Raw genomic sequence first — 14580 nt, 5'->3', positions numbered from 1 at the left:
TGGCACAATTCAGCAGAGTATCCAGTACCATATAATTTGGCTCAGATTGCAATCTTTGCTTAAATTGAACTAAGATTGGCTCTAAATACTCTGCCTCTGCACAAGGACCTCTGGCCCGTGTGTTGGTGAGGCAGCGTAGGAGAAGCATCAACTTCTGGGCCAACTTTGACCTGGTGTAAATGACGGCAGGTTCAGCAGAGAGTTGCACTCTGGTTATGCTCCCTGTGGGCTGTTCCAGGGGGAAGAGGGGGTTTACACTCTTGGTTTGGCAAAGGGGCAGCTGTGGGAAGGAGCACCTGGGTCTGCTGCGGGAAGTGACCGGAGCTGCAACCAGCACGGTGCGTTACTCTGGGTCAGGCAGTTCTGAAATTAATGAGAAACTGTTTAATGCCTGGTTTTGTTTTCACCAAAGTTAATTTTATCAGAGCTGAATGTTTTAAAATAAACGAAAAATTAAGAACTCCACAGGACATTAGCATCTTGAGACAGTTTTATTCTTGTCCACCATGTCAGTCCGTGACCGCGACGAGTGTGTGCCGGTCACTTGTAAACTGAACGTGAGCAGTTTTGGCATCTCTGGTGTAACTTGTGTTTTCCTTAATGAGGCAGCGACTCCAACAGCTACTGGCAGGAACCAGCCTGCAGGAAAACTTGAAATTGTGTAGGTGGTTTTACACTGTCCATGTTTCTTGCTAAATGAACTGCGTGTTGGGACATTATTCTTTTTTAGGAGTAAGTCCAGTAAATGTCACTTAATTGATGGCTCAGCTCATTGGCATTTAAATGGAATAGAGTTTCCATGGTGAAAGCTCCTTCGAAGCTCTTGCCTGAATATCAGTGGCTGGAAATCTGGTCTGGAACACTCGACGTTTGACTCGAGACTCTGCTTGGCATTGCGGGGAGCTGACGGTCTGGTGTTTGTCCTGGCCAAACGCAGTCTGTATGCAGGAACAGAAGCAGCCTCCCCTCTCCCCCTGGGCTGTGCAGAGCTGCTCGCCTTCCCTCCTTTGTACCCCCCTCTGCTTTCCTGTCTCTGACATGTGGCCGTGCCCGGTTGCAGGTACCCCCGAGCTGAGCCCTGCTGACCGAAAAGAGCTGGAGACCAAGCTCAAGGAGCGGGAGGAATTCCTGAGTCCCATTTACCACCAGGTAGCCATGCAGTTTGCTGACTTGCATGACACGCCGGGCCGGATGCAGGAGAAGGGTGTCATAACTGTGAGTATCCCCGGGGCCATCCTTGGAGGGTTTGACACTGGCAGTCTCCAGTGGGACAAGCTGCTGCTGCCAGCGGCCTGCAGGCCTGCAAATAAACAGAATCACAGAATCATCCAGGTTGGAAAAGACCTTGAAGCTCCTCCAGTCCAACCATGAACCTCACACTGACCGTTCTTAACTCCACCAGATCCCTCAGCGCTGGGTCAACCCGACTCTTCAACCCCTCCAGGGATGGGGACTCCCCCCCTGCCCCGGGCAGCCCATTCCAACGCCCAACAACCCGTTAAGTCTGCAAAGCTCAGATGTGGGAGTCTTTGTATTTCTCTTGTGCAAGTGGTAGAACCAACTGTACAATGGCTGCAAGCCTGGTTTTGCTGTCTGGAGCAAGGCGTACATATTTTTCCACATAAATGTTGTCCCTCACTCATTTCTCCTTCTCCACTTGTGTCTTGGGCAGGACATTCTAGACTGGAAAACTTCCCGTACCTTCTTCTACTGGAGATTAAGACGTCTTCTTCTAGAAGATGTGGTAAAAAAGAAGATCCATGATGCCAATCCTGAGCTGACGGATGGGCAGATCCAGGCTATGCTGAGACGCTGGTTTGTGGAAGTCGAAGGGACAGTGAAGGTAAATGGAAAAGCAGTTTCACCAGGGCAATAGTCTTTTCTGGGCTTACGTTCAGTGAAGTTCTCTCAGGTGGAGTTTGATCTCTGGTTTTAAATTGTAATGTCCACAAACATTTTTAGGTTATGAAAGAGAATGGCCCCTGCTGTTCTTCCTCCAAGCGTCCCATGTCCCTGGGTCACACAGGGCTGGGACAGGGACAGGGATCAGCAGGGAGCTCTGACTGCCAGGGCCGGGGGTCACCTTGGCACCGCCCGCACGCCCCACACGAGAGCGCTCTGGGGGATTCCTGGGCCTGCGCTCAAACTGGGAAGGTGGCAACCTCTGAAGAGCAACCTCTGGAGCTGCTCTTAGGTGGTGTTTGTCACAGTCCTCCAATCTGAGTTCTTACTTATTTTATTTTTTTTTTTATTTTATTTTATTTTTCTATTTTTTAATTTTATTTTTAAAAATTTTATTCTATTTTTTAAAATTTTATTTTTCTGTTTTATTTTTCTGTTTTATTTTATTTTACTTTAGTCTATTTTATTCTATATTTAAAGTCACAAACACTCAGGGGTTCCAGAAACAGGGGGGAAGTGTTCTCTGGAGGGCAGCAGGCTTTCCAAGGTAGTGGCTGAACGTCTTTAAAAGCGGGCATCTCGTTAGCTAATACATTACACCAATCAAGGAGAGTTATCTTAAGCCACAATTAATCTGCTCCCTGGCATATGTTGATAGGAAAGCATCATGCTGTTTCTTAATTAAAAGCAAACGGATTAAAAATGATTAATAAGAGTATTAAATATTCTCCTAAACTAAAAGCTTTGGGATTCTCGGGTAAATCTAGCTTTACGCAGGTCTGCAACCGTAAGGCAGCTTCTTGGCTTTTTTATTTTTTCCTTTCCCTGAAATCTTCCTAAGTGCCCTACTTTGTATGCAGGGAGCATTTCTGTCATGTCTAGGGGCAGAAGCAAGGAGCAAAACCTAACGAGTTTAAAATAATAAGAAGAAAAACCAATGAAATAAGCAAAATCTTGAGGTTGAAATGACATCACTGATTTAAGACAATCATATACATAATGTTAGGAAAAAAAATAATCCTGATTTCTTATTGAAGTGTGTCAGGCAGGACCAACGCTGGGGGCTGGAAGGGGCTTCCTCAGAGCAGTGCTGGCTCTCCCCTGGGGGAAGGAGCGCTTCCTGTGAGCGCCCCCGGGAAGAGGGAGAGGATTTCTGGCCTTTGGAAACTGATAATTAAATATATAAATGAAGAGTGAGCAGTGCAGGGGCTCATCGGCCCGAGTGCTGCCTTTGCGCTCCTCTCCGCTGGCAGAGAGGAGAGGGGAGATGTTCTGCTGCTCCACGGGGCTCCCGGGCCTCGGCAAACACGGGGCCCCTCCCCAGCGAGGCTTCACCTTTGGGTGCAAACACCCCTTGGGTGCTTCTGCCTCCCACTCCCTGAGCAGCCCCTGAACTCTCCCTGCTCCCGGCCAGGCCACGGGATCCGGGAGGGTCAGGGGTGTTGGAGGCTCCCGGGTGTCCCCACGTGCCGGGAGGGTGCCGCGCAGTACTGCACTGAGCTCATTGTCATTCTGACTTTGACTTCGTTAGTGATAACAGAGAAGGATAGTGCACCTTTAAATGACGAGCTTTGTGTTTAATTACCCAAATAAAATGACATAAATATGAATGAGTGCTAATGGCGGTACTTGCTTTTCCGGAAACCATTAACAAAACGATTCTTAAATGATTTGTAAAGAAAATGAGAGGAGAAGAGAGGAGCAAGAAGGCTATTAGGCGTCTAACACACTCCTGAATTATTATGTAGTCAACTACCTAGCAAATATCAGGTGAAATGATCTTGCAAAAGGAAAAAAGGGGTTTATTGCTGAGGCTTTTCGGGGATGTGGCCACCCCGGCCTCCTCCGCAGAGCGCACACCTGCGGGGCGGGCTCAGGGAGGGGGTTGCTGGGGGACACCAACACCGGGTCAGTCTTTAGGTGACTCCTGGTCCCCTGGCAGCCGAGCGCTGGGAAAAGCCCCAGATCAGCTGCATCTCTCACCACCCCCCACCCTCACCTCGGCCTCAGTCGTGTTTCACCCAAACTTGGGCATCTGATCTCAGAGGGAAACGGGGTTTTAGCCCAGAGAGCTTATGGGGCTGATGCAGGTAGTTCAGTGGCAGCCACCGACAGCGATTCCCTTTGGTCCCATTTATGGAAGGAGAGGCAAAAGAAATAATGAAATAGTATCACCTTTTGACTTTTTTGCTAACTGTTCGTTGCGTTTATAGAAACTCCACGCACCGGGAAAACCACAGAGGGCTGCCAGCCAAATGTTTGAACCTGTGGCTGCCAATAATTGCAAGTTCAATTTTGGGGAGGGCGCAGGCAGCGGCGGCTGCCCGGTGACACGTGCGGTTTGTTCGCAGGCGTACTTGTGGGACAGCAACAAGGACCTGGTGGAGTGGCTGGAAAAACAGCTGACGGAGGAAGAAGGCGTTCGCTCGGTTGTGGATGAAAACATCAAATACATCTCGAGGGACTACATCCTCAAACAGATACGGAGGTGAGCCAACCGCGTGCGCTGCCCCTGCGGAACGGGGATTTTTAAAAGCTCAGGCTCTGATCTCGGCCTCATGCACTTCCCCAGCGGAGGAGAGTGGATTCATTGGCCTTTTTGTGTGGCAAACACAGAAGGAGTATGTGGAAATGCAATTTCCTTTGGAAATGCAAATAGAGGGGCTGGTGTGGAACAGGGATTTGTGCAGCGTCCGCCCCTCCCGCTCCCCAGCACGTGCAGGTGCCTCGAGCAGAATCACAGACCGGCAGAGCCGGGCTCTAACCCAGCAGTGGCTGAGTTCCCTGGCCATGCTGCTCCTCACTGAACCGGGAGCCGTGAGGAGCCAGGGCATGGGAATTTCACTCCTAATGGGTCTTGTCTCCATTTGAGACAAATGGAAAATTATTTTAGAGGGCCGCATGCTGCGTGAAGCAAGGAGAGAAAACAAACTCTCTGAGCTGTGCTACTGCTGTCGAAGCGGCGTGTTGGCCACGCGTGGACAGAATGTCCTTACGGCTTCCTGCCCTTGAATTTTTGTAGCCCCAGACTTCCCAGGCAAGTTACCTCGTTTCTTCTGTGCTCAATGTCATAGAAGGCCCAGTTCCTGCGACTGCCGTCTTGAACTACACCAAATAAACCCCCAAATACTAAATAAACGTTGGCGGAGTATCTGTTCCTCCTGCTTGTAAGAGTCACTGTGCGCATTTGCACAGACATTCATCCAGCAGAGCCAGTTAAGCCTCGTGAGCCAAATGCTTCGCTGGACTTGAAAAGATCTAATTTTGATAATTTTTAGGTCCTAAACTGGAGGTCTCTTAAAGCAGCTTTGCCTCCGAGGCAGCAGAGCTAAGGGAGGGCACCCAACTGTGGAGCGAAGCTCCTGTGGTTTCCACACCCCATGTCTGATCCGTAGGGCGTCTTCTCCGTCATTTCCACCAGTTTCTCCATCTGGGGGACGGGGAGGTGTGGGTGCTGCTGGGGGGAGCAGGGCGAGCTCCTGGGCTCCCCGTGTCCACCCTGGGCCTGGCCTCTCAGGATTTCAGCCTCTGTGCGCGTGGGGACAGATCTGCCACCCGCAGATCAAGTGGCGCGAGGGGCCTTGGAGCGAGGGCAGCTCCTGTGCCGGTCGCTGTTGGCTCACGCCGGTGCCTCGTCCAGCCTCTCCCGCAGCCCCCGCAGCTCAGTTCTCCCCTCCCCGGGCCCGGCGGGAGCCGTCGGACACGCTCCGGGGCTGCTGTCTCTTACCTCTCGCCTCTTTCCAGCCTGGTCCAGGCCAATCCCGAGGTTGCCATGGATTCCATAGTGCACATGACCCAGCATATATCACCCACCCAGCGAGCCGAGATTGTGCGGATCCTCTCCACAATGGACTCGCCTTCTTCAACATAAGAGCATCGATCTCCCACATTCCCCCCTGCCCGGTACAGTGGAGGGGTGAAAAAAAAAAGAAAAAAAAAAAAAGCTCAGAATTGCCCTTTGTCTGCTCGACTGTGACCACTGTACCGAGACGGGGAGGCTCAGGGAAACGCTGGAAGAGTGACATTTTTATTTTTTCAAATCAGACTGACCAGAGGAAGTGTGCTCTTTGGCCAGAGACACGAGGAAAATGTATAAACACAAGCGCCTGCGGAATTGAGTTACAGCTGTCTAACTGTACCTTATTTATTTAACAAAGCGTGACTGGACCAACGCATCGGTGCGCTGCTCGAAAGCGCTACAGCCAGGCAATGAAGGGTGCTCCGGTACCGTGAGGTCTCGGCGTAGCAAAGCAGGGGCTCGTTTAAATTCCACCCCTGCGCCCCCGCCTGCTTCTCTCCTCGCTCCCTGCCCGCTCGCAGCAGCTTTGTGCTGACAAGTGCCAACCTTACCCCCTGTGAGAGCGTCGCCGAGGACGGGCGCTGCCTCCCAGGAGCAGGTGGGAGCCCAAGATCCTCCTGCCTGGCGGCCGGTGGGTGAGGGGAGCCCACCGTGGCTTGGCTCTGTATTTCAAACCTCTCTTGTTACTTTGTAGTAGAGGAAAAAGACCCCAGGATTTATGCTGGTGTGGCCAGGGCTGGCCCCACGCGGGCGGTGGGGGAGGCTCCCCGGTGTCCCAGGACTGTGGAGGTGGCGGGGCGGGATTTTGGAGGCTGAATCCCGCTCGCTTTGACTTGGTGCCCAGTTCCTTTAGAGCAGGTCAGTAAAGCGTGCGAGAGGCCCTTCTAGGAGGAGGTGAAAGAGGAGACCAAACCGTGGCTGCTCGGCCATTTCTGCTCCTCCTTCCCTACTTTATTTGGAGGGATGACAGACATGGGCAGCCCCACTGTGGCATAAACTTCCCGTGAGCAGGTGACTGGAGCAGAAAGCAGCCGCAGCCTGGCAGGGTACGGGCAGGGAAAGGACAGAGTCAGATACACCAGCGGGATTAGAACTGCGACAGGAACTTGCCTAACGCCTCCCCGCAAAGCTCTTCTCTGTCACCCGGCGCTGGCTCAAGTGGAGCTGCCTCCGCTTGGCTGGGGAAGGCACCAGTTCTTCACCTGGGAAGACGGAAATACAAGAAAAGTTATTTTGGGTGATCTCGTTCTAATGGTCCCTTTTCGCAGCCGGTCGGGACTAACCCTCTCCATGGCAGGTGGGAGCGGCGCCAGCTCTGAGCCAGGCCGGAGCTGTCACCGCCAGCTGACCCCGGCCCAGTCTCTGGCTTATTTCTAAGCTTTTTTTATTTTCATGGGCCTCCTGACGGTACTAAAAGATCAGAGAAGCTGGAGGGAAGCACGGTCAAGCCCCAGTACACAGGTACTGTTACGGAAGTTGGTCTAAGCAGAGCTGGAGGGCTCACACCAATAATTGTCTTAAAGTATTTCAGATTTCACAATTCCTCTTGTAATGCAGCAGGGAGGGGAAGGGATGTTTTTACGAGAGAATGAATGAACGATGCTGCCAGTGCCTCACACCCTTCTCTGCGCGTGGTGCCAGAGCTCCTGGAACACCCCGGGGTGCAGCATCGGGGCTCACTGCTCCTCCCGGGGGGGAGGCGCAGCCCTGCCCCTGCCCCGCGGAGCCGTGGCACCTGAAGGACTAGCTTTTTCTTAATAGTTAAGAACCCTAATTTGACTTAAAAGACATTGTTTTTGCCTCTTGAGCCCCCTGAACAACCCCCAAAGACGCTTTAACTTATGCCAACATGGGCTGCAGCAGGACAGAGGATGGCTCGGCCCGGCAGCACCACGCGGGGCGTTGCGGTGTGGGCGACTCGTTGGGCTCCTGTCACCAGGATTTCCTGTGTGCTGGTGTCACAAATTGTCCCTTAGCCAGGGAATCTGCGGGTGTTTGGGGACCCACTGCTGGGGTGGGAGCTGTCACTGTGTCAGTGTTCCAGGCGCTGGGCCAGGCTCCACTTCATCTGGGGGTAAAGCAGCTCCAAAAAAAGAGCCGTTAGGTCACATGAGAGCTGGTCTGAGGTCAAAGTCCGGCACTAGCCCCGTGAGCCTGGTGGAGGGCCCGGCCGTTGTCCCCTGGCCGTGGCCGCAGGTGCGGGGGGCGGTTACCCAGCGGGGCGGGGGCGGCGGGGAACCCACCCTCGGTACATACGGTTCTCGCTGGTGCTGAAGTATTTCACTTACCTCAATTTCTTTTAATAAAAAGAATGAATTACATCTCTGTTGCCGGGAGTGGAAATCTGTCACCCTCATCCTGAGCACCCCTCGGGGAGCTCTGCTTTTCCTGAAGGCAAGAACAAGGAGTTTTACCTCCCGAACGAGGGCTGGCAGCTGCTGATGCCGCGAGGATGGAGCTGAAGTACCTCGCGGTCTCGGCCGTGCGCCACCTCTTGCCGGGCCCCCGTTGCAGCTCTTGTTCATGTCAGAATGTTTGAAATAAACCACCTGAGACATGACCCCATGGGGCACAGCCTGTCCCGACACTCGGCCAGCCGGAGAAGAGCGTCCTCCTACGAATCAGGCACCAGAATTTACCTTCCCCCGAGCTCCGCCGTGTGCCCTGCGCACCCTCAGCAGCGCGAGGAGCTGGGCTGGACCCGCGGCACCAGGGCAGAGGGAGCAGCTCCTCGTCCCAGTGCGGGCTCTGGTCTCTGCCCGCCGCCCCAGCACAACTCCCAGCTGCCGCTGGCGGATTTATTGTCATCTTTAATTGTACAGTGACCAAACCAAATGGAAAGGAAACCCCCGCCCCAGCGAGGGCTTCAGAGGGTGGCGGGAGAACTTCCCGGCCCCTCTCCCCGGCGCTGTTACGTGGGCAGGGACTGGGCAGTGGGGGCCGCTGGAATGACCCCCCAGGACTGAAGGGTGGCCCCCACCAGCCCTGGAGCTCAGTGACACAAACGCCTTCCAGAAGTTCCCTGTTCTAAAGGTGAGTATTAGGGTGATGTTAAACTGGACCACGTGAGCAAACACAACTCCAGCAGTTATTTTTCACCCATTTCTCAAACCAGAATCCTGATGGTTAAAAACATAAATCACCTTAACAAACAATATGACTGGGGGTGGGTGGGTGAGGGGACGGACCCTACTGAACTCCAGAAACGCATTTAAAACTCTTTAGCCTAAAATATCTACATATTAAAATGCCAAGAAAAGAAGTACCAAAGCTGTAAGCTCTCAAAAGCCCAAGATCAAAGTGCCATCATCTTTTAATGTAAACCTTTTGTTGCATCAACAGTCTTAAGAGGGATGAGAGACATCAAAATAAAAACTGAGACAAACTGTGGCTTTGTAGCTGTTTTTTGTTTTAGTCTCTTCTCTCAATTTGGGCCATGAAATAGGTCAGCTCCATTACTGATCAGCCTTCCCACAAATATTTAAAACAAATTGAATTGCACACCCAATACCCATCACAATTACGCCAGGCACAATAACTAAATTAGCAATTCAACAAAATAATTGGAAATGCGATTCTCTCTATTCCACAGCCTCCCTCAGGGGTTTGGCCGATCTATGGGGGGAAAACTCTGCTTTACTAATTCTGCAGCTAATTAGAGACACACTTGTAAATGAAGTTGTTTGTCTGAAAGTTGAAATTCTTTGCTATTGTGGGGTTGGGGGGGGGGGGGGGGGAGAGGATTAATACAACCCCCCCCCTCACACACATAATTCCCCAATACACCTTCTAGTTGCTGTGCAATGTTTTGCAAAGGTATAATGCCCATTTGTGTAGGTACTAATTAGCAGCTGTATCATGAATTAATAAAGAATTAATATTCTATTGGGGGGAGAAAATATCTCACTTGGTGTTAATTGGCAGCATTAAGAAAACTTAGTGGAAATCATCCTGGTTATCTGTGCCCTTATTAAAGAGCACTCCAAGGTTCTGCCCCCGCCCCGCAGGACAGGACCCTGCCAGGGCGGCTGCTGCTCCCTGCAGGGTCAGGGCAGGAACTGGGGGAGCAGCGCCTGCCCCAGTTCACCCAGACTGGGCATACTGGTGCGTGATGCACAGTCTAGCCTCCTGCCCCCCTCCCTGGCCAAGGCACCATCCTTGGGGCGTGCTGGGGTCTGCGAGGGGCCCCCCACCGCAGCGTCGCGGCAGAGCCTCTGCGGGCGCTGGCTCTGGCGAGTTGTTACTCGGGGATTACACAGGCTGTGCTTTCTCCCGCAGCACAGTCGGATCCAGGCCAGGGACCGTTTTCCACGCCAGGCACAAAGCGCTGCCCTTACTGGCAAGGTCAGCAGATGAAACGGGGCCTCCTAAGCTGGCACTGCTGGCCCAGGTTCTCCCCGTGTATCACAGCACCCAGGTGGGGGGGGGACGGCGGGGAGAAAAGCCTGCTTAAACACTGATAAGTAAATTCAAAAGCATGCTTAGGAGGGCTTTGACTCTTATCTCTTCAAACAATATGACCGAGAAGTTATCACATTTAAAGTGTTTCATATTACCCTTTTAACATTACATCCAGCTCGCACGCTCAAAATAAGAAAAAAAAAATAAAAATCAAGTGCCCTGGTGCTACAACTTTAAAGGACACAGAAGTCAAACTGGAAAGGGGTGGCAGCGCCCGGAGCCTCGACCCTGAGGCGACAGCGGACTCGAGCGGGCACACGGTGCTCCCCGTCAAACAGCCTCAACGCCCGCGCCGACGGCGCCAGCAGCAGGACACCATTCCACCAACATAAACTTTGGAAGCAGCTGATTTACTGCCCTCGCTGCCTTTCGGAAGGGTGGTTATTAAACCATGAGATTTTAACGGTGTTGGAAGAGCCCAGGGCTCTGCTGCTGCTCAGCAAGGCCGTGGGTACAGTCTGAGGGGTGGGGACACAGGCCTTGCCGCTCGGCGTCGCGCTGGGGAGCCCGAATCGATGGTGGGGATGGACGGATGGAAGGGACGGGACGTCACCAGGACTTGCATGGAGGACAGTTCCACCCGAGCCCCGCTGTGTACCCCCACAGCCAACGGCAACATTTAGCGTTTCCACCTGGCAAATTTTGCCCTGCGAGTGGAGGGGGCCGGGGAAATCAATGCCCTTCCCGGAGAGCTGCAGCTACTGCCTCTCTGCAAGCCAGCCAGAAGATGTATTCACCCATGATACGTGTGTCTTCCACACACAGTCAGTACTCACCTTGGCACTTCTTATTTTCTAAAGGCAGGAAAAACGCTACGTTCTTCCAGAGGGTGGGGAGCCTGCCCTCCGCGGCCGCTTCTCCCTGCACTGACCGAGGGCCAAGGCCCAGCACCGTCGAGGAACGGGGGAAAGAAAAGCTCCGACGGCAGCGTGGGGCTGGCAGCTCCTCCTGGCACAGCCGGGCCCGCGGCTGCCTGAAGAACAGGCAAAAATCCAGGTGGTACTCTGGTTGGAGGAACTGGGTTTAATCACATTACCACACTTTTTCTTCCCTGCTTTAAAAAAGAAAAAAAAAAAAGTCACAAAAGACACGTGGGGTAACACGCTGTCCCCTCGCCCAGAGGAACTGGGTCTGTGACTGGGAACTGGCCCCTCACATCACTCGCACGGGGCTGACGCCAGGCTACGTGTGTGGGGGAGGCAGAATTCAGCCAGAACTGTGTTTGTACACAGGTGCGATTTTTTTTTTCTGCTTTTAAACCCAGGATTTCACAAACCAACCGCTGCTCAAGCCAAGTGTCTGCAGCCGAGCCGGTTCCCCCGGGCTGTGGTGGGCTCTGCTCCACGCAGCACTGAAGGTATTGGGGTATTTACTGGAAGCAGGTGACTAGAAGGGAGACTTCAATCTGTAATGATGAGGTGCAAAAATGATTAATTAATATCAGCTCTGCAGACAGCTCCAGGGACACAGTGGAGTGCAACAATGCAGCTATAGAGAAAGTCTAAGGGGAAAAAAAAATAAATACAGAATTGTGTTGCAACACCTCCCGTTTCAAGTGGATGCAGGACCCGGGGAGCAACACGGTCGGAGCAGAGGGAGCAGGGTCAGCGCTGCGAGGAGATGCAGGGTGGGATCGGCAGCTCCTGCACACTGGGCCTTGTCTGCCGGGGCAGCACAGGCTTCCCTCCATCGCTCTAACCTGTTACAGACTTAGAAATGGTATTTTTATTTAAGCTTAATAAGAAAAAATAATTTATAAAGTTAGTTACCCACTCAAAAGCCAGTTGATTTAGTTGCCCACTCAAAAGCTGGTCGGCTCTAACTTAGGCAAGGAAAAATCCAAAAGAACCTCATCTTGCTATGAAGTTCAGAAATGGGGCTTTTCAGTTGGTGAACAGAAACATAAATCCTACTGCCAGCCCTTATGTCACGGCAACGTGTGCTGGGTGTCACGAGCGCAGCCCCCGCCGCCCGCTGGCAGCCGCCCCACGCCTGTCGGAAGCCCAGGCAGGGGCTCAGCCCCCCAGCACCATGGGGACACGGCAGAAGCTCCCCCACGCCACCAGTGGGACCTCGTGGGGTGAGGGTCTCATCCCACCAGCGCCCACTGTGCCGAGTCTGAGCGTGCCCAGGGCCCTGGCAGCCCAGCGACGGCCGGGGCTGAGCTCCCGCTCCTTCCAGCCTGCCCCGCCGCCTCTAAACCCCCCCCACATTTTGGCCGTTTGCTGCCAGCGCAGCCTCTGCAAAGCGACGCGGAAGATGCCGGATAAATATCACTCTGCTGGCGGGGCTGAGCGAGGCCGTGGCTGCTGGTGCCTTTCCTGCACCGATCAAACTTGGGCAATCAGTTCAGAAAGCATTTTAATTAGCTGGCGCAAAACAAAGACAGTGCAGTTCATGTGGTCACAAGCAATGGCCATCTTACACACGAATATATGCACATATTATTTACGCAAGATAACCTCCATTTCAGATTGATCACAGCAGGCTAACAAATTCCCCTTATGGGGATTTAATTTCCGGCTTCTGACCTTTGGATATAAAAACCCCACAAAACCCTTCAAGTGAGTCATCTCCTCCGGCCGGTTTTACATTCCTGCTGGCATCCTGCAACAGTGTGCCATGGTGATGGTGAAGACAGGATGGCTCAGAGTCACGATCAGCAGAAATAATTAAGTGTACAGGATCAATGCTGGACTGAAAAATTCACCAATATGTTCTAATTGCAGAAATATCCCCAGATGTAGCCCCATGTTGTGCTCATCACCAGTCAGCAAATGTCCCTGTGCGCAGCGAACAGTCATTCAGAAACGGGAGAGTGACCTGGAAGCCCTGGCTGGCTGCGAGGGAGAGCACCTTTTCTCTGTTTTAAGGCCATGTTAATTATGTAAATGACATTTAAATCCTCTTGACTCAGTGAAAAATAAAGTCACACATTCCAGATATGCAGCCAACGACCAGAACAGCACGCTTAAACACCCCCCCACTCCCTCAAATAAAAACCTCTAAGGATTTAACACAAACGTGGGTGACCCGTAGTCCCTGCTGGTCTGACTCGCGTGAGTTCCCCCCCCCGGCACAACACTCCGCCCGTGCTGAGCAGATTGCAAAATCAAGGTCAGGAATTTAAAGAGAATAGTTAAAAACGGATTGTCTTTGGGAGGAAGCAGAGTTCATTTTCAAGCTAGAGAGGAGGGTGTTTAGCCAAGCTACGTGTCTACCCCCGACTCTTCTTTCCAAGCCCATGTGGTTTAGCAGTAACCGTATTTGATGTGAGGTTTTTTAGGAACGAACCAGAGCTGGAGGGTGCTCCCGGGCAGAGGAGATGCCACGAGACGGTGCTGCTCGGGCGCTGGCCAGGCCGGGGACGTGCGATGCGGAGCGGCCAGTGGGGTCAATCCTGGCACGAAGACCAGCTGCTAATTCTGCTCCAGTTCGTCAGGACTCGTGATTTTTCCAAACAGCGAACGATAAAGCTCCGTCCTGAGGAAAAGAGGAAGGAGGAGGGGGAAAAGTTACTTTTCAAGGTCAAAACGGAAGCAAGAGGCTGCCAGCAAAACCATCCGCTCCTTAAAATGAAAAGGCCTTGTATAATTAAAAATGCATTCGACAATCCTTATTAATAAATACAGGCAAAGGGGAGAACTTGCATAAGACCAATCACACGCAGTACAGAAATATGTAAATAGTTCAGTGTGGCTGGATACCATATCTCTAGAGAATGAGGTTTTCTGTAAGTTTGCCCTTTACAGACAGGCTCTTCAAGTAAGAAAACAAGATTGAATATTTTAATAGGATGTATGAGACCACAGAGCCAGAAGGAGGATTCAATCAAGACGGTCTACGTGGGACTATAATTTAGTTTTCATACATTTTCTTGGACTTGACGGTACTTGAAAAACAAGGAAAATGACCCAGCAACAAGATTCCAATTAATATCACATATGCAGCAATTCTGATAACAGGAGCAAGCTTCCCTTTAAAAAAAAAAAAAAAAAAAAAAAGTGGGCTGGTGTTACTTATCTTTAATTTTAGAACCAAAGTAACCTGAGAAGAGAGATGGGGGAAAAGGAGAGAGCATTTTTGTAAGTCACGCATTTCTGGAAATCAAGGAAAAAGCATCAGGAGAGCCTTATATTTTACATATGCATTTTCTATGTTGTAAGAGAATGGCCCACACAGAGCGGGGTGTTGGTTACCCGTTGGACAGGCGCTAACCAGGGTCATCAGAGCAGTAACCAAACCATCCCACTGCCGTGGGCCTGTGTCTCGATGCTTTGTTAGGGCAGCTGCTGCAGAAGCCAGGCCAGGAAACCTGCCAGGATGGGCAGAGAAAAGAGACTTCTCCACTGGTCAAGAATGAGTCAAACATGGCTTCGAAGGACGAGGTTCAGACCTGACAGGTACACCCTGATTTT

General features: G+C 52.0%; 2 protein-coding genes across 15 annotated transcripts in view; one reads left to right on the top strand and one right to left on the bottom strand.

The window, feature by feature from the left end:
- ACACA (acetyl-CoA carboxylase alpha) overlaps positions 1–8022 on the top strand; it is a 132714-nt gene extending 124692 nt beyond the window's left edge. For all 8 annotated transcript variants that reach the window (XM_074890471.1, XM_074890468.1, XM_074890466.1 and 5 more), the window contains 4 exons: positions 1061–1215; positions 1673–1843; positions 4254–4390; positions 5647–8022. In XM_074890471.1, the coding sequence (XP_074746572.1) occupies positions 1061–1215; positions 1673–1843; positions 4254–4390; positions 5647–5773 (590 nt within the window). In that variant the 3' untranslated portion in view covers positions 5774–8022. The remainder of the gene's footprint in view (positions 1–1060; positions 1216–1672; positions 1844–4253; positions 4391–5646) is intronic.
- The window catches only part of AATF (apoptosis antagonizing transcription factor), a 60077-nt gene continuing 53453 nt past the window's right edge, over positions 7957–14580 (bottom strand). The window contains exons 12-16 of one of the 7 annotated variants that reach the window (XR_012631703.1): positions 13457–13645; positions 11443–11871; positions 10939–11216; positions 8169–8315; positions 7957–8089 (exon numbers count right to left, since the gene is read on the bottom strand). Coding sequence is in view for 1 of the 7 variants with exons in the window: in XM_074890472.1 (XP_074746573.1) it covers positions 13582–13645 (64 nt within the window). In the remaining 6 variants the exon portion in view is untranslated. Of the gene's footprint in view, positions 8090–8159; positions 8316–10938; positions 11217–11442; positions 11872–12510; positions 13646–14580 lie in introns of those variants that run through there. The other 6 variants (XR_012631704.1, XR_012631706.1, XR_012631702.1 and 3 more) reach the window with 6 other exon arrangements.

Source organism: Strix uralensis, chromosome 20 (genome assembly GCF_047716275.1).
Source record: "Strix uralensis isolate ZFMK-TIS-50842 chromosome 20, bStrUra1, whole genome shotgun sequence".
NCBI classification, from domain to species: domain Eukaryota; kingdom Metazoa; phylum Chordata; class Aves; order Strigiformes; family Strigidae; genus Strix; species Strix uralensis.
Note: the sequence above shows the minus strand (reverse complement) of the source record. Positions and strands in the feature narration are given on the sequence as shown.